Source organism: Electrophorus electricus, chromosome 11 (genome assembly GCF_041902795.1).
Source record: "Electrophorus electricus isolate QZ-2024a chromosome 11, ASM4190279v1, whole genome shotgun sequence".
Taxonomy (NCBI): domain Eukaryota; kingdom Metazoa; phylum Chordata; class Actinopteri; order Gymnotiformes; family Gymnotidae; genus Electrophorus; species Electrophorus electricus.
In genome coordinates, this window is record NC_137507.1 from 12,096,418 (window position 1) to 12,122,694 (window position 26,277).

Consider the following 26,277-nt stretch of genomic DNA (forward strand, 5'->3'; position numbering starts at 1 on the left):
CAGGCTCCTGATAGTGTAGAAAGTATGTTTGAATATAACCACCTTGTTTCTGGAAAATTCAGTACTGCTAATAACTTTATTTACCCACACTACTGCCCAAATATACTTCTATCTGCAACCAACTTTTGTATGATTAACTTTGTGCAGCTTTTTCCTGACAGTGTTACATATGCAAAGCTGATCCTGTCAGAATCTTGCATCAACAATTTTGTTAAACTGCTCTTTCTTTTGATTTTTACATTATATTGCACTGTCAGTCTTTAACACATGAATGACATTCAATGACACTGATGTCTGATGGCATTTATATCTACATTTTGACAGGAGGATGTTCTTATGGTCGATTCAGATGCACAATGAGAAAAAATGAGAAAGAAATATAGAAAGAGCACATTAACTGCTCAGGAGTTAGAAATAGCTATGTTTGCCTGCAGACATATGTTTAATCTTTTATGTTTCTGTTACGCAGAGCAGGATGCGGGAACGAGTTGCGGAACACAGAACACATGTTTATTAAAACACAATAACGAATACGTGGCATCATGGTTCAAACATCAACAACATTCACACTTAAACACGAGACTTATATACACACACACTAACGAAACGCAACAAGAAGCAGGTGTGAAACACAGGGAGGGCGTGGCCATATGGACGAACGAGCACACACACACACACACACACACACACACACAGGGAGACATTTGGGAGGAGGAGCAGTACCGTGACAGAGCCCCTACCCAACTGCATGAATCCTGGCGCGCCAGCCTATCAGGCTACAGCCCCAAAACCAATGCCAAATGGCATGGCTGGAGGACCAAGCGACCTGACATGTGCTAGCTTGAGCAGGACAGAGGGGAGGAAGACAGGGACCAGGACAACAACAGACACAGGGACGTACACACTGATGGGCACAGGTACAGACGCAAAGGGGGACAAAGCAACTGGCACAGTAATCAAGACAGGGATAGGTACAGTGATTGGGACAGGTATATGAACAAGACTATATAAAGAACTATTAAACAGTCTGGGGAAGGTAGCAGGAGACCCAGCCAGTCCTCCTATCATTGGTTGCGTCGGAGTCCACCCTGGCTGGACGGGACCCTCCTTCACCAGCTTGTGTGGTGGCGGCGGCTCCGGCTTCGGCACACGCATATACAGAGATGCACCAGCTGATTTGTCCATCTCAGGTGCAGGCACTGGTGACGCTGCCCTCTTGCCTTTATGAGGCTTAGGGGTAGGCGCTTGAGCTCTGGGACTGTGAGCCTTCGCGGAGGGAGTGTCCTCATTGGATGATGACGCCTCCCTGCAAGCCCCACTGAGCAGCCTACTTCTTCCGGAGCGGTGCCTGCTGGACGGAGCCTTGGGTGGTACCTTGGGCGCCGGAGGTCCTTCATTCTCGGAATCCGCCGCCGCGGTGTCCATCACCGAGGGAGAATCCCTGCGGAGTTATATTTTAGTTTGAGCCTCCTGCTCTTCCACTGTATTACTGTATACATGCTGTTGTACCTTTATGTAATATTTCAATTGTAGTAGTTTTTTAGAGGCCCATCATACAACCAAAGTGTAAAAACTCGACCATCATTGCTGTTACCTTATAAGCTCATAGCAGCACAGCACTCACTACCATAGCATGATTATTGCAGTCTCATTGTCCGCAGTGGTCCTGTGGTCACAGACTAGGCAATGGCAAAAGGATTAAAACAATATCTATCTATATATAACAGCTAAGGTGTTTACACCACCAGAGGGCGATGTAGAGTCTATGCCACATTCCACCCTAAAAGCACTTTGGTAGATTTCTGCTAAATGCCATACATGTAGATGCAAATATAATGGAACGACAACAACAAAAAAGCTTAATAGAGAAATTCTAAAAACATATTTGGATTCAGCATACAGAAATTCTTACAAACAGGTTTTTCTTTGCTCTGGGTCTTTGTCCTACTTAGTTCATGTGTTATGTTTAACCTACATAAGGTTTTTCATATCGGCTAAACATTGTGTATATGACATAACACACAAGCATCACACTGAAATTGGTAATCACTTTGTGATTAGTACAGTTTCTGGGAATATTGCTAGCTCTTGCCAAATGTCACTTTCTAGACATTTTACTTTTCATATTTATACTTTTCATATTTACATTGCAATAAGGTAACCAATTAGTCAGACTGGCTGGCTATGTAGCTATGCTTCATTGCCCAGCTAAAAACTGCACCTGTATGTGGTCAAAAGAAATATCAATATGTAAAATTAATAATAAACCTTAATTTTTATAACCTCAAAACCTTTAGAATCTTGAAAATATGCCATAATATAGGGCATGCCTTCCTGCACGCCATGAGTTCAGTTCAGCTGCTGCATTTATTTTTCTACTGATTGTAGTAGAAAAATATTTCTTAGAATATAATTTATATCTAACCACATTTTACTTTTTTATCAATAATTAATAATGCACATATTAGGAGAGCAAACTGATTTCACAGTTCGTGTGATCTATGAATCTCACAGAAAAGTATATATTGCAAGCTACTTTTCATAAATGTAGTAATTTGAGTCCCACGCCAGAAAATGTTCGCTGTTCATTATGTAGGTCAACTGAAGCAAAGCAGAGGTACTCAGTGAGCATCTTTTTGGAATTCACTAACCATCCCACACTTGACAGCTTGTGGCAAAATGTACAAAATGTAGTTTTGTAATAAATGTATTTGCTATTTTTTTACTTCTCTTCATACAGCATAGAATCTCAGCAGACTGTGGCAGTTGTCCATCATAAAGTTAATGAGAGGACACAATATATATATATATATATATTGTGTCCTCTCATTAACTTTATCGTTGTTATTACATGGTGTTAATAAAATGTTATTACATTGTTATCGCTATATGTAATTACAATGTGCTGATACTAAAAAGGCCACTTTAATACAATTTATCAGTCCAAGTTAAATATTTAGATGTTTGACGATCAGTAAGTTAGCGACTAAAATAACAACAGCAACATAAAAAGTATTTACATGTACATGCATATGCAGAGTAACTGTTTACAGTAGAGCTGTATGGGCCCTGTCTCATTCAACTATTCACTGATCTGATACATTGGACAATGAAATCCACACAGACTGTGTGAAATATGCTTTTATTAATTCCAAATATGTCAGTGTGCATTTATATTTGTTTTTAGTGCAAATTCCCTCTAAAAAGATTGAAATGAAAGAAAGAAAAATGTTAAAAATTATGGATTATATAGCTACATATTTAGACATTTACAAAGCTGTTACTTCAGATGGAGGACAACATGGTGCATCTGAATCAATAAGAACATTTTGTTTTAGGTAAAAGCGGGATTCTATCTGAAAATCAGCTAGAAGTGACATTTGCCCATGCTGTTCAAGAGATAAGTAGCCTAGCAACATAAGTCTCTGAGGTCTAAATTGTTTGTCCCGTGATTATACAGGTTTGAAAATGGTGACTGGGTATTTGGCAATAAAATGGATTTGTGCACCTAATGATTGAATGGGGACTGCCCATCATGAAGCAAGGTAAATAAAATTGTCTTTATTAAGTTGTAATGTGTAGCTAAATATGTATTATTGAAAGAGAGACTGAATTATTAATATAGCCACAACAATTTACTATATTTTAGGAGCACAGAAACGCAAACCCCTTACCTTACATATATTGGTGATAAATTACATATTAACCAGAATGAGATGTTAGTTATTTTCAGTGTGTATGCTAATGGATAAATTGTATGTTAGTGGATGGGTTGAACAACAAAATAGTTGCTCATATTACAATGCCTGTGGAATTCAGGTCAGTATCATCTCAGCTAATAAGGTACTATACTACTAACCTGAGACCAAGTTTCAAACATGTTTAGGAATGTGGAATCATGTGAGGATGGAAAAGGGCCAGGTAGTTTGGCCTTGGGCCCACAATATAGAAGCACATCATTACAATTCTGTAATGAAATAACATCTAGTTTAAGGATGTGAAACAGTAATTAGAGGGTTCTGTTTATGGGAAGGCATTTAATAAACCAGACATGAATTGTAACACTAGTTGCTTTAATCACAAACTAGTTATTTTAATCATTCATAATTGTGCAATAATCTTTTATTCATTACAAAGTTTTTACTCACAAGGCTATCATCAAGACAAATCAAAGCATCTATTGCTCACATTTACAGGATTCAGTAGTGAATCAAACATTTAACACTAGTGATTCTGTTGTAGGCCTCTACAGAATAATGTGTACATCTTTATACAATACAAGACCAGGATAAAACAGAATAATCTAAATCCTGGTTAATTATGTATAAGAAAGCGATGCAATAATGTTAGGAGCATGGTGCTAATAACACCAAGCTCATGGGTTTGATTCTCAGGGAGCACACATTCTGTAATACTGATAAATGTATAAATTCCTCTTGATTAGAGTGTCTACTATAAAATACAAAGTGCTAAACAATTAAGCAAGCACAGAAGCTAGAAATGGGCTGTAAATAAACCATAGAATGAATTCACTTACACATGCTACCAAATTCAACATTATGTATGTAATATATGCATATAAAAGGGTTAATATAAGTATTTCTAGGATGCTTCCATGCTTAGAAATGATTTTAGGGGTACTGCAGGACCATTGAACCATTATATACTATCACTAATCACTGTTTGAGTTTCAAGACATGAAATGTAATTTCCTGAGCATAAGCAACCTCATTCATGAGGTCTTCGCTGTCTGAAGCCTTTCCTTTGTGTCGTACAGTTTATCATACTCTGTAAGTAAAAGAGTACACCAATGTAGATTTGCAAGGTGATGTCACAAAATATTGTATTGGATAACATTCCGGTATGTTCCTATTACTGTATATTCCTATTACTGGATGACTAGCAATGCAACAAAACACATAGTTAAAGAGAAGGTATAATATGGTTATATATTTTTTAACATACATTATTGATTATTATTAGATCTGGTGAATGTCAAGAGTCTTCAAAACACACACAGAGCACATGTCTATAATGTTTTAGATTGGTCTGCATTCTCTTAGCACACATTAAGAAAAATCCTGTGATTTATTAGCGGGCCTATTGGCGTATTGATGCCTTCTGGGATGTCAGCACTGGAAAGGCCAATATTGTGACAATACCAAACCATTACAATAATGTTGTGCAGCTATATTCAAATGCACCATATTCCAAAGATCACTTTGAAGGACCCACACTGATATTGCATTTTCTGTTGTTCAGTAAGTGGTGATCCCCCTAAACACCCAGAACAATCTTCTAAATTTACATCAGCATTATAATTACACATTATCATTAAGTGTCAGACGCTACATAGAGGCCAGTCCATCTTTAATTAACAATACGCAGTGAAGTTGGAATGTGCAAGTAAAGAGAAAACAAACCTGTTATAATGGGCTCCACCTAAACTGCATCTGTATTCTCACCTGTACCACCTCCTGAGTCCTGTCCAGGGGAGATGACATCATCATAGTCCTCTGGAGTGAGAGCCACACCAGCACATGTAAACAAGTTTTAATGGCAATGAGCAACAAGTCTGACATTATAAATGTGTTGATTCTTGTGCTTAGAATTCCTTTATTATTTTAAGAGAAACCAACCTGTTGTAACATCTGAGTTTGGTGCAAGAGTAACGGCATCATCATAAATCTCTACCACATCCTCTATCAAAATGTAAGATAAATGCCATCAGACATCAGTGTCATTGAGTGTCATTCATGTGTTAAAGACTGATGGTGCAATATAATGTTAAAATCAAAAGAAAGAACAGTTTAACAATAATTGTTGATGCAAGATTCTGACAGGATTAGCTTTGCATATGCTACACTGTCAGGACAAAGCTGCACAAAGTTAAAATCATACAAAAGTTGGCTGCAGATAGAAGTTGCCTATTTGGGCAGTAGTGTGGATAAATTAAGTTATTAGCAGTACTGTATTTTCCAGAAGCAAATTCGAGATATTCAAACATACTTTCTACACCATCAGGAGCCTGTGAAGGTGTGATATCATAATCATCTGATGTTTTTTCTGTCCCTAGGCCACGTAAATCAAATACAATGATCTGACACAGTAATTTCTGTAATCATCTCTTTAATTTTAATGAAGTGACAAATTTAACAAACTTACTTGTCAGGCCACTACTGGTAACAGCATCATCATAATACTCAGTCTTTTCTTCATTGACATATTTTGCTGAAAAATAATTTTAAAAGTTATATGTTTACAACAATACAGCATTGACTGTGAAAGTACAACATTATTAATTAATAATTCTGTTACAAAGAATTATTAAACTGCCATCTAGTTTAAGGATGTGGAACAGTCATTAGTTGGCTGTCTTTATGGGGAGGCCAGTAATAAATTGTGGTAATAACTGACCACAAGAACCTCCAATACCTTCAAACAGCCAGACAACTTAACTCCAACCAAGCCAGGTGGTCTGTTTTTCCTTCAGGTTCAATATTACCATCACTTATCAAGCTGCATTGAAGGATACCAAAGCAGATGCCTTGTCAAGGCAGCCACACCCACTAGCCAGAAACACATCCTATTTCCTTCCTGTTTCCTGGGGGGGGGGGGCATCAGATGGGACCTGGACAGAGTTATTCTGCTGGCAAACCCTCACCAAGCTGTCCGGATCACCAGTTGTATGTACCACCTAAGTGCCACTATATTCTCATCATATGGGCCCTTAACTCACTAGGAACGGGCCATCCAGGCTCAACACGAACAGAAAAGTTGCTTGCCGCCAGATAATCATGGCTTTCAATGCAGCAAGATATCATCAGCCATGCAGCCTCCTGTACAATTGGTGCTAGAAGCAAGACCCCTTACACACCCCCTGCAAGCAAGCTGCTGCCTCTGCCTGTACCTGATAGGCCATGGTCTTACATATTATTTGACTTTGTCACCAATCTCTAAGTTTCAGATGGTAACACCACCATTATTTCCAGTGCCAATCTCTTTTCTAAAATGGTCCATTTCATCCCTCTTCCAGTTCTCTGTACAGCTCTACAGATGGCCAACCTCCTCTTCCAACATGTCTTTCATCAGTTCAGACTGCAGGAGGACATAGTGTCAGACTGAGGGGTACAATTTATATTGCGAGTCTGGCAGGAGCTTTTGGACAAACTCAGTGTCACAGTGAGACTGACCTCTGAATACCACCTGCAGGCTACTGGTGGGGCAGTTAAACCAGGATTTAGGGAAGTTCTTGTGACTATACTACCAAGAACATCCTGAGACATGGAGTGCTTTCCTGCCCTAGGCTGAACATTCCCAGAAATCGATACATCACTACTCCACAGGGCTCACTCCATTTGAGTGCATCCTGGGGTTTCAGCCACTTCTGTACCCCTGGAACTTGTTGACATTACAGTTTTCGGTAGTGCTGCACAGGCTACAGGAGAGCCAGAGGGTAAGGGAGGAGACATATTACTGCCTTCATCATAGTGGCATTCAAGAGAAATGCTGATCAGCGACAATGTCACTGCAGACAGATTCAGTACATGGTGGACTGGTAGGGCATGTGCCTAAAGAAAGCAGTTGGATACTAGCTAGATTTTCGACACCGTACTAGTCAACGTTTTCCATCATGCACATCCCACTTGTTGCCCTTGCTGTGCCTGCACCTGGGTTTTGATGGGCCCTTCAGGGGTTGGGCGGTACTGTCATGCCCTGGCCAATATCCAGCCACCAATCACATAGCACCAATCACTCAAATGTCAATCACACTCGACTTCAACCCCTACTCTCAATCACCTGTATATTATATCACATCCTGTACCTATTCCTTGCTTATTCCTCTTCCTATTTAATCTCCACAGACATTGGAGTTTAGTGCTTTGCAATGAATGTTTGGTATTCATTTACATCAACATTATCATTACACTACAATACATAATTAATAATAAGCAGTGCAGCTGGAATGTGCAAGTAAAGAGAAAATATAAACCTGTTATAATGGGCTCTACCTAAACTGCCAATGTATTCTCACCTGTACCACCTCCTGAGTCCTGTCCAGGGGAGATGACATCATCATAGTCCTCTGGAATAAGAGCTACATCAGCACACGTAAACAACTTTTAATGCTAAAGAGCAACAAGTCTGACATTATTCATGTGTTGATTCTGAGAATGTCTTTATCACTTTAAGAGAAACCAACCTGTTGTAACATGAGAGTTTGGTTGAAGACTTAGAGCATCATCATAAATCTCTACCATACCCTCTATCAAAATGTAGCAATAAATGCCATCACACATCAGTGACATTGAGTGTCATTAATGTGTTTAAAACTGAGTGCAAAATAATATTAAAATCAAGTAAAGTTTAACAAAAATAGTTGATGCAAAATTCTCACAGGGTCACAGGTGAAGTCAAACAAAAGTTGACTGCATATTGCAGTTACCTATTTGGACAGGAGTGTCACTGAAGTTATGAGCAGAGCTATATTTTCCAGAAGAGAGGTGGTTATATTCAAACATACTTGCTGCACTATCAGGAGTCTGCGCAGGTCTGACGTCATCATAATTCTCCCGTGTCTTTTTTGTCTCTGTGTCACCTAAATCAAATAAAATGAGCTGAGATTGTAATTTCAGTCATCATCTCTATAATTTTAGTGAAAAGATGAATGATTAAACCAACTTACTTGTCAGACCACTACTGGTAACAGCATCATCATAATACTCAGTCTTTTCTTCATTGACATATTTTGCTGTAACCGAAAGAAAAGTGAATTTGTTGTAAAGTATATTAAGATATATGTTGCATCCAAAGAGAATTGTCTATGAGAACAATCACCAAAACTCTACAAGGTAACACATCCACAAGGTACCACATCTGGCACCCACAACACACTAACTAAGGAGTTTTTAAAAAGTTGTATGTTTACGACAAAACAGCATTGATTGGAAGTATAAGATTATTAAAGAACACTATGATTTCTTTCATTTCTAATATTTCTCTGTGAGATGTAATCCCACCCTTACCTGAGAGAAGCTCTTTACCAACATCTTCATAACCAGAATGCTGAGCTTCTGAGTTGATATATTCTGTCAGAAGAGAACAGAGCAATCATGAAACATGCTTGAAACAGGAACTTATGAGTATCTTCCTTCAGGGATAATAATGAGTTGTGAGAAAAACAGAATATTTGTCCAGTTGACTGCCATGCTTCCATACAATACAAATACAATAATCCAGGGGTGACATTAGACCAAAATTAATGGAGCATGTGCCCCACTGAAATGTTTCCATGCCCCACTATAATCACTGGTAAAAGCCACTGAGCTAAAAGTCAGTACAAAATCCATAATGCTTTACATTTTAACCTTGTTGAGTAGAACTATACCATATAAATTCACTACAGGGACTACATGTCCCATAATGACCCAGTATCTTTCCAAACGCTTGAGCAGCTAATAATAATAGTGATGCAAGACCAGAAGACAAGGTAATGATCATTTAAAATCTACTCACATATAACCATTTCACTTACCAAAAAACACATATTGAACCATTAAAATGAAGGCACTGGTTAAGTTAACAAGGGGGCACTGCTAACTAGATAACACAAACTTATAAAATGAGAAATATAACCAGTAAACTATTCATTTTGCACATTTGTGCTATTTAGTTAGCATGAACTGGTGATGCAAAAACAAAATCACAATTCACATGTAGTTTTATCTCTCAAAGGAAACATTTCATAAGATTAACTGCTGAGAACATGTGAAAATAGTATTAACATGAAATGTAAGTTCTTAACCCCTTACCTCTTCCTATTGCTCTTTCTATGTATCTCTGCTTCTCTCACACACTCAAGCCAACTCAAACAATCATGCACACACTCACCTTATCTCTCTTTCCCCTTCTTGTTATTTATTTCACTCTCTGTCTCTCTCCCTCACACATAGTAACACACTCAAGCATACACTTGAGACAAAAAGCAAAAGGTGTAAGCATAAATTTCTCCAAAACTTAAAAGAATTACACACTCCAACTTTGCCTAACCAGACACTTCTCAGCAGTATTCCCACAATTACCACTTGCCCTCTCAACTATATAGTTCTTTAAATATATTACTTTACATCACATTTACATATTCAGGATGTAAAAAAAAGGGCCTAGAGATAAACAACTAGAAAGGCACCCAAGTAAACAAAGAAAAGACAGAGGGGATTACATTTGCCCATTAACAGCAATGACTGACTTGAGGTCAGTTCTCATCTTTACACCAGAGCCTTGAAGACTAAAGACAAAGTCAGAAATCAGAATGTTGATTCTTATCAGAACTTCAGCAGTTACATCAAATCATTAACAAAGAACAACTGTTAACTATCTAAAGAATATATCAAAGGGTAAAGATTTCATGTCTAAGCAGGGCATAGAGAAACTAATACATGCCTTTTTCTCATACATTTACATTTATGGCATTTAGCAGACGCTCTTATCCAGAGCGACTTACAAAAGTGCTTTGTCATAGAATATCCTAGTACAGTACAGTAGGATAGAGTCTAACATACCAATGAAGTATGTCTTGTCCTACAGACAAGATTACTGCACTAGTCTTAATACGGGCCAAGTTTATAATGAAACCATTACAGATTATTCAAAAGGCAGCTGCCAGAAATCTTACCAAAACAAATAGAGTTGAGCACATTGATTCCAGTTTTCACATTCTTTCCACTACCAATTCATTTCAAAGTTCTTCATTTTTGGTACTTCTATATATAATTATATACAAACAATTGTATATAAATCACTGAATGGCCTAGAACCAAAATACATCTCTGATCTACTGGAAGAGTACAAACCCAATAGACCAGTCAGGCTAGTGCTGCCTAGAATCAGAACCAAATATGGTGAGGCAACTTTTAGACAGTATGATGCTAAAAGCAATCACAACCTTCTTAATGTTAGATATACCCCAAATGTCACTGTTTTTAAGTCTAAATTGACAATGTTCTTGTTTTCTTGTGCCTTTATCTTTTATCTTCTAATTTGACTTTATTTTAACTCTACTTCTATTTTTTTGAAAAGCCCTTTCTGAGGTGACAGATCTCAGTCTTTATTATTTAAAACTTTTTTTCCCACTCAATGTTTCTATAAATTTGAGCAAAGTACTTTGAATTCCTATTGTGCATGAAAGGTACTACATATTAAAACTTGCCTTGCCTTATAGTGATAAGGCAGACATTTATCATGATACTGTTCAGATCTCTTAATGTAGTGAGCAGCAAGATGTGAAATGTCATAAGGTATGAAAAGAGTGCGATACAGTCACACAGCTTCAAAATAACAAATATAACACACAAGCTCTCTCATTTTTCTCTCACTTTGTAATGGTTATTTTTTTTTAAATCTTTGTGTCATACACACTAGGATTGCCTGCAATATTACCCTTCCATATTACTCACCCTTTTGAGCTGAGATGGGAGTTCTTTCATTGGTGATTCTGTGGTCAATCTCCTCATAGATTACTTCAGGCAAAGTCTTACACCTCCTCTTAGAGAGCACTGGGTGTGAAGACATGTGCAAACATGGCTTCAGCAAATTAATGACAGACTGAAGGATTAAAAGATGTCTATGATATAAGATGTGTAAAACTGTAGATTATATGTGAATGTGCCCGACCTTTCCTGAGCACTCTGTTCTGGTAAACCAGCCCAGAGAGAAACACTAAGGCCAGGAAGAGCAGCACTCCCAGTACCAGCAGGACCACTGAAGAGGTAACTGGTTGAGGTAGAGGTCGACTGGTTGTTATCATCTCAGATTTACCAACTGGAAAGGAAATTGCAAAATAGAACATGTATAAACAGTATTTTTTATTTGAACATTTTAAAAAAAATGAGGCAGAGGAATAAAAAGAGGACCTGAGATGGAGTTGGTGGTTACTTTGCTTGTAATCACAGGGGTCAGGGAGATGTCTAGAAATAGAGAACCAAATCAGTTAGGTGGACACAGAACTCACACAAACATACAAAATCAAAGCCATAATTAGTTTTATTCTCTAACTGACCCTAGCAAGTATATGTCTGTTATATAATTTAATTTACATTTCTTTCTAGACATTTTTGATATTATTATTATTGTTGTTGTTATTGATGTTGACACTCATAATGATGATAACGATTTACCTGAAAAATCCAGCATTTCTCAGGTTATTAAAAAAATTTATCATTGTCACTGATGTACATGAATGTCAATATTTAATTTTGAGGTTGCCAGTTCTGGTAAGCCAAAAAGCAATTCATGAATAATGAAGCTGCGGATGACATTTATATTTGTTCATTTTTTGATCAGATTTGACTGTATACTAATGCTACCTCAGTGTATAAGGACGTGTATTTTCAGGGCTATACATTTGTTAGGAGGGAAAAACTTAATTACTAGTTTCTTCTCATTTCTTTAACTGTTATCTCACTTCTTTTCACCTCTTCCTCATGACTTAGCTCCTCCCTCTGGGGACATGACAAAATGATGCAAGGATAAGATGTGAGGACAGAGGGATCAGTGACAAAACTTCCACCCAGAGTCCTTGCTTACTGAAGCACAAGTTTAAAGCAACATGACTAACTGATGATGTGCTGCACAGGTTTATCCCTCATCACCAGGTTCAACACCCAGAGATGCATAACAAGGTGTAATTAGACTACAAACTAAAAAAACATCAAAACATTGCAAGCACAATTTCTATTTTTCAGCTACTGAATTTGTCAAAGTAGTTATTTATTGAATCCAAAACCCTGTCTGAGGTATCCTCTGACCTGCACAAGTGACGCCAGCATCCTCTTTGTGGGAGCAATCAGTGTGGTTCTTCAGTGAATAACTGCAGTCCCACAGGTGAATCTCTTCCCCTCTGCACTCCACTCTGTTCAACCAGATCACCCCTTCACCAGCACCAAAGGCAGCACTCCCATTAGCACTCAGTGCCTTCCCACAGCCCAGCTGCCTGCAGACCACCTCAGCATCCCTGATGTCCCACTGATCATCACAGATGGAGCCCCACGCAGCGTTATGGTAAACCTCCAGCCTCCCAGAGCAGCTTCCCTCTGGTCCACTCAGCCTGAGAGGCAGCGGAACTATACCACAGACATATGACATGAGGAGAAAATACTGCACAGGACAGTTAGGGTAGTAACATAACTGTCTGGGTTCAACAGATACCACATTTCTTGTCAGCTTTGATTGTGTGAAGTATTGATGTTGAGTAATCCATTAAAATTTATAATGACTAGAGTAAGATATTGGAAGAATTTTGATTCATGCTCTCATTAATTAATGCATCCTTACCTGAGCACTGTCTTTGATGGGGAAATGAAGAGCATTTCACATGTTTTTGTAATTGTTTCTGCACTCCTGTGAGTATGGGAATATAAATTATGATTGCAGATTTAACATTCATGAGCATTTAATTCTTAACTTCTCAGCTACTTGATATCTGCAAGAATATTTACATGCAGGGAGAATCTGCCTACCTGAACAGGTAATGTGAGCCACCTCCTTGTCATTATCACACTTATTGTGCCCCCAGGGGTCAGATGGGCAGTGCCATAGAGTGGAGTCATGTTTCCTACATTTCACCTGATCCAGCCAGTTAGGAGATGATTGCACTCTTGCTCTGGCCCCAGACTCCCTGCCTGTTTTCCCACAGTTCAGCTCTTGACAGATCAAACTTGCTGTTTCCTCATTCATCCCATTCACACACACATTCCCCCAGGTTCCATTGTAGAACACTTCCAGATTCCCTTTACACCCCTCAGTGAGTCTAATCTCTTTAAACTCTGGTGAGAGAAAATATGCAGGCAACTATTTTGTCAATCTTTCTATGATTCTTAAATGTTTCTACATGAGAGCTCACTCTACCCACAGTATAAATGCACAGTTGCCATCAGTGTCTGTTAATTACCGTTATTTATGTTTCTTTAAACCCATATGAAACTTAGCCTTCTTAACAAAACAAAACTTAAATAGCTAAAAGCAAATTACAATGAGCATTATTAAATATGATACTGCTTTGGTGCAGTTTGGGATTCTCTTCTATCAGAATTATTAGATATAATTATTGTATGCTCAATGTCATAGAGTTTTACATTTGACACTTGCCTTTGAACTGTGCAAATGTGTTAGATTTTATGTTATCACTATACACTTTAAACAACAAAATACAAGTAAATCAAATTCAAGAACAGCTGCAGTCAGCATACTTCACCTGAGCACACGACCCCTATATCCTCCTTGTGTCTGCAGTCATGCTTTCCCCCAGATTGATACCTGCAGTTCCACAGGGACGTCTCGTTTCCCTCACACTGCACCTCATTCAGCCATATGGGCCCGGTTCCTGGACCAAACCAGGCTGGTACGTAGGCACTGAGGGCCACTCCACACTGCAGCTGCCTGCACACCACCTGGGCATCCTCAATATCCCATGAGTCATCACACACTGTCCCCCACGATCCACTGAGGAAAACCTCCAGCCTTCCTGCACAGTCTACCCCAGAGCCAACCAGCCTGATGGAGGAATGGGCTGAAACACACACACACACACACACACACACACACACACACACACCTTAATTGTCCAAAACATTTCAGACAGTTTAAACTCTGGTTTTGATTTACATAGAATTGTTCCACCAAAATAAGCACATGAGGTTATTATTTTTGTTAATGTGACATAAAGGTCATGAATCCTCACACAACTGGTGTAGATTTTAGAGTAGAATAGGCAAGCATGTTATTAATTTTGTTAACAATTACCAGTTTTTAGGTTAATGTAACACTTACCAGAGCAGGTGATTGACAGCTGTTCCATGGAGCTGCAGGAGAGGTTGAGGAGGTTTGCACTGCTGCAGTTCCCCAGATGAGCTTCACTCCCAGAACAATTGAAACCCCTCACACACATGTGGCTGTGTTGATCAGGACTGGATGGAGAGGAGCTGGAGAAGTTCAGCACAGAGCCACAGCCCAGCTGTCTGCACACCACAGAGGCTTCAGATACACTCCAGGAGTCCAGGAGAACTCTCCTCCAGCCCGGGCTGAAGTAAACCTCCACCTGCCCTTCACACTCACTCCCTCCAGACAACCGCACTTGCCCCTCATGAAAGGCCTGAGAGGAACCTGAATGGGAATATAATTAAACATGTAAATTAATAAGCTTATTTTAGCATGCAAAACATCACTAATTTCACTAATGTGGTGAACATGAATGGAAGAGCTCACCATTGCAGATGACTCCAGCAACCTGTTTATGAGAGCATTCTGCTCGACTCCATGATGAGATGGGGCATTCTGATAGGTGCGTCTCGTTGCCATGACAATCAAACACATCAGCCCAGATGTCGCCACTCCCCTCCCCAAACCAGTCCGCTGCCAACAATGCCACAGCACTCCCACACTTCAGCTGTCCACAGAGGACACTGGCAGCTTTCATATCCCAGCTAGCCCTACAAACTGAGCCCCATTCATTGAGGTACTGGAGCTCCACTCGACCAGAACAGGAGTCCCAGCCATTCACCAGTTGTGCTGCTGTGTGACCTGTAAAACATAGAACTGATTACAGATATGTAAAATGAAAAGAACAAAGCTTATCTTAGTATTTCATAGTTACAATATATTTATGGCAAAAAAATGGCAAAGACTTAACCTGAACATATTAGTCCCACATCACTGTAATGGGAGCAGTTCTGTTTGACTGAAGATGTTGGACAGAGAGAAACCTCAGATTCATTGCCTCTACACTGAAGTTCATCTGTCCACACCAGACCCTCCCCTTTGCCAAAAGCAGCTGCTCCCAGCACCTTCATAGGATGCCCACATCCCAGCTCTCTACAAACAACCTCTGCATCTTGTTGGTCAAAGTCAGTATCACACACTGTGGCCCAGGTCTTCCTATGAAACACCTCTACTCTCCCAGAGCACAAGTGAGGACCTTCGATAAGTCTGGGAATTTTGTGGCCTATGTGTGAAGTAACATCATTAATACCATGGACTACACATAAAATAATGGATGGACTACAAACATTCAGTTACTTAAAACAGACTAAGATAATTAAATTCAGGAGTATCTGATGTGTATCTATCTAGAATTAAACTAAATAATTAAATTCATACTTTTAGATTAATATATAAGTTAATAAATCACAGACTTCTATAAAGTTAATTCTATAAACAGAGAAATGAGAAATATTGATGTTCAGTGTTATTAACCACCTGATTATTGGTGTTAAGCATGAATGAAACATACCTGAGCAGATTGCTTCGGCGTCATCATTATGTTTACATTTATGTTCACCCCAACCCAATGATCCACAGTGTTTCACTGTAGACTCAGATCCAGTGCAGTCCACATGACTCATCCAAATTGGTCCTGATCCTGGTATGTTACCTGCTGTAATACTCATTAACTCTCCACAGCCCAGCTCTCTACACACCACTACTGCAGCTAATGGATTTCCACCCTCAGCACACACTGTTCCCCACTGTCCTCTATGAAAAACCTCCCCTCTCCCAGCACAGCGACTTCCACCGTCCGCCAGCCTCACACTGCCTGTGTATGACCAAGAAGAAGAAAATGATAGAGTAACAAAGAGAGACAGACAGAGATAGATAATCTCAAACAACACACAAATAAAGTCAGGGAAATGCAAGATAAACTGTTAATGACGCATTTCTCACCAGCACACAACAGACCCACATCGTTGTCATGGGAGCAACTGTCTTTGAGTGAAGATGATGTTGGACATGAGTAAATATCAGATTCGTTGCCTCTGCACTGAAGCTCCTCTGTCCACACCTGGCCCTCCCCTCTGCCAAAAGCAGCTGCTGACAGCACCTTCACAGGAGGCCCACAGCCCAGCTCTCTACATACAACCTCTGCATCCTGCTGGTCAAAGTCAGCATCACACACAGTGGCCCAGTTCTTTCCATGAAGCACCTCCACTCTTCCAGAGCAGTGAGACCCACTAACTAGTCTGACCCCTAAAATATTAACACAAGAAATATAGAGCATGGAACACTTTTTACTGATTAGATGCTTATACAGACAACATTTTCTAGTAGCTGAAAGAATACTAACACAGATTGATTTTAGAATATTACACTAGATAATACATGGTTCTTGATTTGTTTTCTAATTTCTTTAGAAAATAGACATTTCACTTTAAAATTTCAATAATATTACTTTAATATTATGTACTTATACTGCACACTATCAATTTCTATGTTGTAAAATGCGACTGTAGGGGAAACGCTAAACCGAGCCATGTGTGGGTGCGTGAGTTCAAGTGTCCTTGGGTACCAGGACCTGGGGCTGAGCAGTACCCATTACTATTAGGAAGAAATTTGGTAAAGCCAATTCAAGGCCCAAGAAAAGGCCAGTAAAATTGTCTAATATGTTTAACTTGTATCAAACTGTACCAAACTTAGTGCTATCTAAGAGCCATATGAATCAATGCTGGCAAGGAAGGAGATACATCTCTGAGGTTAGTCTAACCCGATACACATGTTCTATCTTCTGTAGCTGCATTCTTTTTGCATTAGACAGTGAACAATATTATTGAAGTCCTGCCACGGCAATGTATTTGCACAGAGGGATAGGGGGACATCTAGTGGCAAATAAAGAGAATTAAAGTTAGAGCGAACATGCCAACCAGAAAAGACAGGGAGAAGTGAAAATTTAAGCAAGCCAATCAGAGACTATAATTCCCTGCCCTTAAAGAATCCAGTGGGGTATTTAAAATTATGCACCACCATTAGCTAATCAGTGTTTGCTTTCAAAACCAACCTTTATCGCTCAGATTGATTCTATGTAATAAAGTTCATTATGCTTTTAAAAATTTGTAATTTTTCTCATCCTCAAACCCATTTCTATGGGTGGTCTAATAATTGGCAAAGTTTAATTTAATTACATTTATTGCTAAAGAAAGACATCAGTGCTGTTCTATCTGAATAAAGCAAGAGAACAAGAATGATTAAAAACTGATCTGTCAAAACATGTCAAGTTCATATGTCCATGTTCATGGAGGCTTCTAAAGACAATACTATTTTTGCTATTATTAAAATAATAAAACAATTGAGATGCATAAAATGTGTAAGAAAGTCATAACTGGTAAAACAGTCTGGAAGCTTGAAAAATGATGAGACAAAAAATTAATGAGAGGTACCTAAATTAATTCTAAAGATTAGTTTAATTTACCTGAGCAGATAACTCCTGCATCTTTGCCATGACCACAGTCATTAACCCCCAGTCCTCTTGAACCACAGTTCTTCAGTGTAGACTCTGATCCACTACAGGTCACATCATCCAACCAGATTGGTCCTGATCCTGGTCCAAAGTGAGCATTACCCACTGCATCTACAGCCTCCCCGCAGCCCAGCTCTCTACACACCACTGCAGCATCTCTCATATCCCAATGATCACCACACACTGTTCCCCATTGTCCTCTATGAAGAACCTCCACTCTCCCAGCACAGCGACTGCTACCACCCACCAGTCTCACAATGTCTGCTCATCAGAGAGAGAGAGAGAGAGAGAGAGAGAGAGAGAGAGAGAGAGAGAGAGAGAGAGTGAGAGAGAGCGAGAGAGAGAGAGAGAGAAAGAGAGAGAGAAAGAGAGAGAGAGAGATGGAAAGAGAGATGTGGGAAATACATAAGTGTAATTTTCATGTGTGCCCTTCTTGTTACACACAGGCCACCAGATGGAGAGTTCAGCCACCTCTTGCATTCACCAACAAAGCTCACCTGCTCTGGAATACTGGCTGGTTGCCATGGTTCTTAATTCAGTAGACATGTCAACTGTTTGGTACTCCTTAACTGTATTATTTAAACAGTCTTAATTGTCAACATTGTTATGAAGTCTTGCTAGTTTTCTCTGTCTGCATTTCTGAGCAATTCATCTGTAGTTTACTCTGTTTCTCATGTAGCTTGCTCTTTTTGTCACGCTACCTGATCTGGACAAATTCCCTGGTTTTCTGCCTCTATGCTGATTAAGTCTACTATGATTTTTGCTGTTTGTTCTTTAGCTATTAGGATTATAATCATATAGTTTATAATAATTATTAATAATAATAATAATAATAATAATAATAATAATAATAATAATAATAATAATATAACATTTTTTAATATTGTAAAAGTGTACATAATTCAGTCTTAGATAATATACTCATAACTGAGAGAGACTGTATAAATACTAAACAACTTACACAAATAGAGTCAGGGAAATGCAAGATAAAATGTGAATGATGCTTTTCTTACCAGCACACACTACTCCTACATCATTGTCATGGGAGCAGTCATGTTTTAGTTTAGATGATGTTTCACAGGAGTGAATATCTGATTCATTGCCTCTACACAGAAGCTCCTTTGTCCACACCTGGCCCCCCCCTCTTCCAAAAGCAGCTGCTCCCAGCACTTCCACAGGAGCCCCACAGCCCAGCTCTCTACACACAACCTCTGCATCCTGCTGGTCAAAGTCAGCATCACACACTGTGGCCCAGGTCTTCCCATGAAACAGTTCTACTCTCCCAGAGCAGCGAAGACCACCAATCAGTCTGACTCCTAATATATTAACTTAAGAGAAAAAAAAAATGTTAGTATTTACTAATGAATAATATTCAATTGTTGAAATAAATGTATTTTCTTTGTGAATTTCAACCTTTAAATGTCCTGTAAAATCATGTGGGGAAAAACTGTAATAATGTGCATTTCCAAATAATGATGTTCTTGCGTTCATAAATGGCAAAGGAAAGGAAATGAATTTTGTGCAGTAAACTGTATTCTTTAGGTTTTATGTAAACTTTTTGAGCATCTTACCTGAGCAGATGACTCCAGCATTTTTAGTTTGATTACAGTTATGTTTACCCCACCCTGCTGATCTACAGTTCTTAAGTGTAGACTCTGATCCACTACAGTCTACATCATCCATCCAGATTGGTCCGGATCCTGGTCCAAAGTGAGCATTACCCAGTACATCTACAGCCTCCCCACAGCCCAGCTCACTACACACCACTGCAGCATCTCTCATATCCCAGTCATCATCACACACTGTTCCCCACTGTCCTCTATGAAGAACCTCCACTCTCCCAGCACAGCGACTGCCACCATCCACCAGCCTCACACTGTCTGTGCAGAATGAAAATTAGGAAGAAAGTATCAGGCAGAGAGGTATGGACACAAATAAGTAGAAAAAGAGACCATGGTGGAGGAGATACAGAGAGAAGGTTAAAATCCTACAAGAAATAAAAAATTACAGTCTGTCGAATACAAGATGCAGTTCTTACCACCACACACTAGTCCAATACCACTGTCATTAAAGCACTTGTGATTCAGTGTAGATGATTTTGGACAGAGGTGAATCTGAGATTCGTTGCCTCTGCACTGAAGCTCCTCTGTCCAAGCCTGGCCCTCCCCTCTTCCAAAAGCAGCTGCTCCCAGCATCTCCACAGGAGGTCCACAGTCCAGCTCTCTACACACAACCTCTGCATCCTGCTGGTCAAAGTCAGCATCACACACTGTGCCCCAGTTCTTCCCATGAAGCACCTCCACTCTCCCAGAGCAGCGAGGACCACCAACCAGTCTGACTCCTTAAATATTTGCACAGGGGATAGAGATACATGTAACTTTTGTAAATAAAAAGAAAATGCTTACACCAATTAAAGTTAAAGTAATGCACTAGTTAAAGCATTTTTCTTTCATTTGTAATTCATGACAGCACAAAGGAAAACCCTTATATACTAAAATATATACTGCAACCATACAAGACATGACTAAAACTAATATTCTAGGACAGTTAAAGAATTGTCACAAGACAGTACATATCAAAAACATCAAAATGACCAAAGTCTGATTAAAGTACTTACAGTGACTAATATAACAAATGTGAATTCATTACAGATGTCATATGCAGATGTAGTGTGACTTACCTGAGCAGATGACTCCAGCATTTCTAGTTTGATTACAGTTATGTTTACCCCAACCTGGTGATCTACAGTTCTTCAGTGTAGACTCAGATCCATTACAGTCCACATCATCCATCCAGATTGGTCCTGATCCTGGTCCAAACTGAGCATTACCCAGTACATCTACAGCCTCCCCACAGCCCAGCTCACTACACACCACTGCAGCATCTCTCATATCCCAGTCATCATCACACACTGTTCCCCACTGTCCTCTATGAAGAACCTCCACTCTCCCAGCACAGCGACTGATACCACCCACCAGCCTCACACTATCTGCACAACAGAGATACAGAATGAAACAGAAATTCTGTCAATTTTACATCAAATACAAATGAGACAAATAGAATGCTTATTCGAATGTTGCAGACATTTTAAAAACTATATATTAACTGTCATCTGACCTTCCTTTTTTCGAATTTAAATCTATTATCTTAATATATAAAATAGAAATAAACAACCAAATAAATAAATACATAAAATGCATTTTTTATACATTTCTAAATGCAAAACAAAGTGTTGAGGTTCACTTATTCATATGGGGATAAAGAAATATAAATGTATTTAAAATAAATTTATTTCTTACCAGCACACAACAGACCCACATCGTTGTCATGGGAGCAACTGTCTTTGAGTGAAGATGATGTTGGACATGAGTAAATATCAGATTCGTTGCCTCTACACTGAAGTTCCTTTGTCCACACCTGGCCCTCCCCTCTGCCCAAAGCAGCTGCTCCCAGCACCTTCACAGGAGCCCCACAGCCCAGCTCCCTACACACAACCTCTGCATCCTGCTGGTCGAAGTCAGCATCACACACTGTGGTCCAGTTCTTCCCATGAAGCACCTCTACTCTCCCAGAGCAATGGGATCCACCAATCAGTCTGACTCCTGACAAAACGAAAAACCATGGGAGCTTTTTAGTTTTATTAGTTTTTATTGGTTTAAATTTAAGTTTTTATTAGTTTAAATTCATTATTCTTCATGGCTTTTTCTTTTTCTATTTTGCTGTGTTCCTCTGTGCCTCTTTTACTGGATCTTTGCTGTTTCTTTCCGTAAGTGTCAACCTTTTCATGGGGTCTCACTGCAGAGCATGCATGATAAAACTTCTATTCCACATGCAACAGACTGGTATACCAATGGCGTCATAAATGTCCACAAACCAAATCTATTTGTAAATTGTGCCATGGTATTTGTAAGCTTAAAAGGTGTAGCAAAATCATTAAATACTGTAAATTTAATTCATGATGAGACAATCATGGCATAAAAAAATGCCATTTTGCTTGCATTAAAATTACAATGTAAACTATGGTGCTTTTATATCACTCTGATGGTGTAATAACTTTCTTCACCCAGTCAATGACAAACAAGGCCAGACCACACAAATTCATTATGGATCTTTGATGGTGATTAATTATTCTTTTATGTGCTTGAACAAGCATATATGAAAAGATAATGAGAAAATTATGATTGAAAGAAATTTCAGGCTTTTGTTTAAATCTCCTGCTTCACAGAATTTTTTAATGTGCAAAAAGACCTTTATTATTTCACCTATGTCTCTTTTTACATTTCAACAGAGATGGTCACTGGCTGCAAATCTACTCTAAACTCCACCTGCCCTCTGAGACCTGACTCATCTATGAGGCCATGAAATTATGCTATTTTTACCATAATCATATGAGTGAAATGGTGGGCATATTTACCAAGCAAAACAATTATATTGGAATAAACATGTTTACACCTCACTTATGACTGTGACTTTTTGTGACTTATTTAGCACTCAAAATTGGGCAGCTGGCTGATGCCGAGCGTGAGAAAAAGGGACAAGGTGAGTACTTTTTCCATGAAGGACATGCTTTTTGTGCTAGTTAAGGTTTCGCACAAAGGTTGCTCATATCTCATCTGATTCTAACCTAGCCATTGGTAACCTGAGGAATTGGAGCCTCATGAGGCTTCCCCAGCCTGCATGGAGGAACCTTTCATCTTGGTGGGCCTGGTGGTCCAGGGTCAGACTCTGCAGGATTCTACCTGCCCCCCAGGCTACTAGAATGATTACTCTGAAGGATCTTCCCTGCCCCTCCTAGACTATCGGGATGGCTATAGCAAGGTTGAATTTTGTAAGTGGCTCTGGATAAGAGCATATGCTAAATGCCGTAAATGTAAATGTGAGGACTATGATGACCTCGAAAGCTTCAAGTCTAAAGCAAAGTCTGATCACTCTAAGGACCTTTGCATGGAAGTTAAGGAGGCCCTCCATACTTCTATACTTGAGGATCATACTTTTGGATCAGAAATTAGGTCAGGGGCCTATGATAATGACAAGCCCCCAGCACCCAAGGCTCCATCCAGAGCACACCACTCAAGAGCCCATATGTTCCCTCCAAAAAGGCTACATCGCGAGTGCCCAAGTCGCTAAGAGACACTTTCTCACCTAGTGCACACGACCCCAAAGTGGGAGAGATGGAAGCACCACTAGCACTGGACCCCAATGGTAGGTTTGCTATGTCATCTGGCAAGAAGACAGAGATGCCATCACCACCCAAGCCAGAGGTGAGCGCTTCCTCCTAGACTCACTGGACCGTGCCTTAACCTGCGACTGGAGGACTGGCTGGTTTTCCTCCCGGCCTCACCAGACTCTTCCCACTCCTTTATATGGTTCTGTTTCACATGTGCCTGTTCCTGCCTGTTCCTGCCCCCCTTCCTGTAAGTGTGCCCATCCATGTGTCATTGACTTAGTCTCTGTTGTCCTCCCCTCTGTCCTGTCCATGCTAGCCTATGTCGGTCCACTTGTTCCTCCGACCTCATCATTTACTGTTGGTCTGGGGGCCGTGGCTCGATAGGCTGGTGCGCCAGGAGTCGCGCCATCGGGGAAGGGGGAGTTTTGTAACAGCATGGCCCCTCACCATGTCTGTGTGATGTCTTGTTGGTGTTTGTCATTGTGTGTGTGTGTGTGTGTGTGTGTGTGTGTGTCGGGGGGGTACATGACCATGTGTGAACACGGCTCGTTTCTGCATCCTGTCTCACCTCCCAGCATGTTTTTGCTTTCATTTTAACTAGTTTTCCAGTAAATGGACAGTTACCTTAACTGTCTTTCTCCCTGTAAGACTTTTAATTAAAATAAAGAAATAAGAAACATATATTTTCAAGGTAAAAATAAAAAATCCAACAGACATTTAAGTTTTCTTTACTTTTTGGCCAGGTAAACACCCACCTACTGGCCCATCCCCCTTCTGTGAAGCATTTAGTGCCTGTTGTCTTGGTAATAACACAGTCCATTGGAAGCACCAAACCCCACATAGAGAGAACATATCAAATATATTGTACAAACTTCTTTTCTTGTAATCAAGAACGTGCACCTACATTTTCACTTCTGCATGACTAAAATTTTTTTCACATGCTGTGCTCTTCAGAACACAGTGTAACAGTGTGTTTGTCTAATTCTTCTAATTCTGGTTTCTTTAACATGACAGTGAGGTGCCTGTACTCAAATAGCCTGCATAGTCATCAGATCTCAATCCAATAGACTACCTTTTGGATGTGGAATGGAAGATTTGCAACACAGATGTGCAGTCAACAAGTCTGCAGCAATTGCATGATGCTATCATGGCAATGTGGACCAAAATCTCTAAGGAATGTTTCTAGGATCTTGTTGAATCTACACCATGAAGAATTATAGCAGATCTGAAGGCAAACAAAATGGGATTAAGTCCGGTTTTTTACCCTTTTCCAGCCTGAAAAAGTTGTGATGTGACATAAAATATGCATATGCAAGACATAGTACACCCGTGCATGCAAAGTACATACTCAGTGAACTCAGCTGAAAAATTAAAATTTATTTTCTCCCACTCCCTCTCTCTGTATCTAACTCTATATTGTATGTATTTGTGCATATATATATATATATATAAAAGAGAGAGAGAGAGAGAGAGAGAGAGAGAGAGAGTGAGAGATGAGAGATTTATTGTTACTATAGCATATAGTATATAGTTATTGTACAGTATACAGCCTCAAAGAGAGACTCCAGTCAAGCTAGTGTTGAAATGTAAAAAGTAAAAATCTTAGCATGGACCATGCACAAAAACTCAATTTGAGAATAAGAATTAACAGTTTACCTGAGCAGATTATTCCAGCATCGTTCTCATGACTACATTCCTGAAGCAATTTCCAAGTAGTAGCAGCTCCACATTTTTCCCATGTGGACTCTGATCCAGTACAGATCCTATGATTTGCCCAGATTAGTCCTGATCCCTGTCCAAAGTGAGCATTACCCAGTACATCTACAGCCTCCCCACAGCCCAGCTCTCTACACACCACTGCAGCATTTTTCATATCCCAGTCACCCTCACACGCCGTTCCCCACTTTCCTCCATAAAGAGTCTCTACCCTCCCTGCACAGTGACTGCTACCATTCATCAGCCTGACAGTATCTGTATACCAGAGACACACACAGAGAGAGAGAGAGAGAGAGAGAGAGAGAAACAGAGAGTGAGAAACAAATAGAGAAAGACCATGTTAACTGCACAGGAGTTCAGAATAGCTATGTAATGCTGCAGACAGCTGTTTATTCCCTCTCTTCTATTTTTAATAAATGTATCATGATCATTGTAATTTATTATGATATTCTGTTAAAAGCAAAAATATCTAGACAAAAAATGATAATAATAATAATAATAATAATAATATATACTCAAATGTGTTTTCTGATACCAAGGACTTACCAGCTGTGATGAATGTGACTGTGGATGACAGCAGAATGAGAGCCAGATAGCTTTCCATCTCCCTCTGCCCTGCACACATTCTGTTCAACTCAGCAGGCAAAACAAACTTCACATCCACTCCCCCAGAAAGACTGAAGGAACTGGGTCCCCTCAACCCCCTATAGAGAGCGAGAGCTCCTCATAGTCGCCAATCACACTTACTATTACCTTATTGGAAATGGAAGGGGAAATCATCAAACAGCTTCAATGACAAATCAAAGAAGGTTCTTTAAAAAATTTCCATATATATCAAAAGAACGTCAGCACTGATGAATAGAACTCCACCTCCTGTCTCTATAGGTCTCTGACTGATGAGAATGTGGTGAGAAAGACACCACCAAAATGGAGAGAGGAAGCGCTTGTGAATATACAGCTTTAATGCCACCTGCACAGTGCTGATCTAAGCACTGATAAATAACGTTCAGTGTCAAGCACAACTCCTCTTGAGAAAGATACACATATTAGTTCATTGCTAATAAGAGTTCACATAAGGTAAATTTCACCTGAGTGTCCGAACAATAATGAA

The 26,277-nt window shown here is 39.5% G+C and overlaps 1 protein-coding gene across 1 annotated transcript; it reads right to left on the minus strand.

Moving 5' to 3' along the window:
- Positions 1-4,112: 4,112 nt before the first annotated feature.
- On the minus strand, positions 4,113-25,818 carry LOC118241649 (scavenger receptor cysteine-rich type 1 protein M130-like). Its single transcript, XM_081723244.1, has 28 exons — positions 25,713-25,818; positions 25,107-25,421; positions 21,583-21,885; positions 20,964-21,272; positions 20,322-20,624; positions 19,855-20,163; positions 19,297-19,611; positions 18,236-18,544; positions 16,717-17,019; positions 16,286-16,588; positions 15,686-15,997; positions 15,262-15,576; positions 14,827-15,159; positions 14,252-14,566; positions 13,518-13,823; positions 13,333-13,398; positions 12,807-13,121; positions 11,913-11,966; positions 11,674-11,820; positions 11,457-11,555; positions 9,027-9,089; positions 8,687-8,752; positions 8,525-8,599; positions 8,036-8,098; positions 6,166-6,231; positions 5,640-5,702; positions 5,424-5,516; positions 4,113-4,788 (listed from the first exon to the last, which is right to left on the minus strand). The coding sequence occupies exons 1-27, from the start codon at positions 25,789-25,791 to the stop codon at positions 5,443-5,445; spliced, it is 5,580 nt and encodes a 1,859-aa protein (XP_081579370.1). The 5' UTR covers positions 25,792-25,818; the 3' UTR covers positions 4,113-4,788; positions 5,424-5,442.
- Positions 25,819-26,277: the final 459 nt, after the last annotated feature.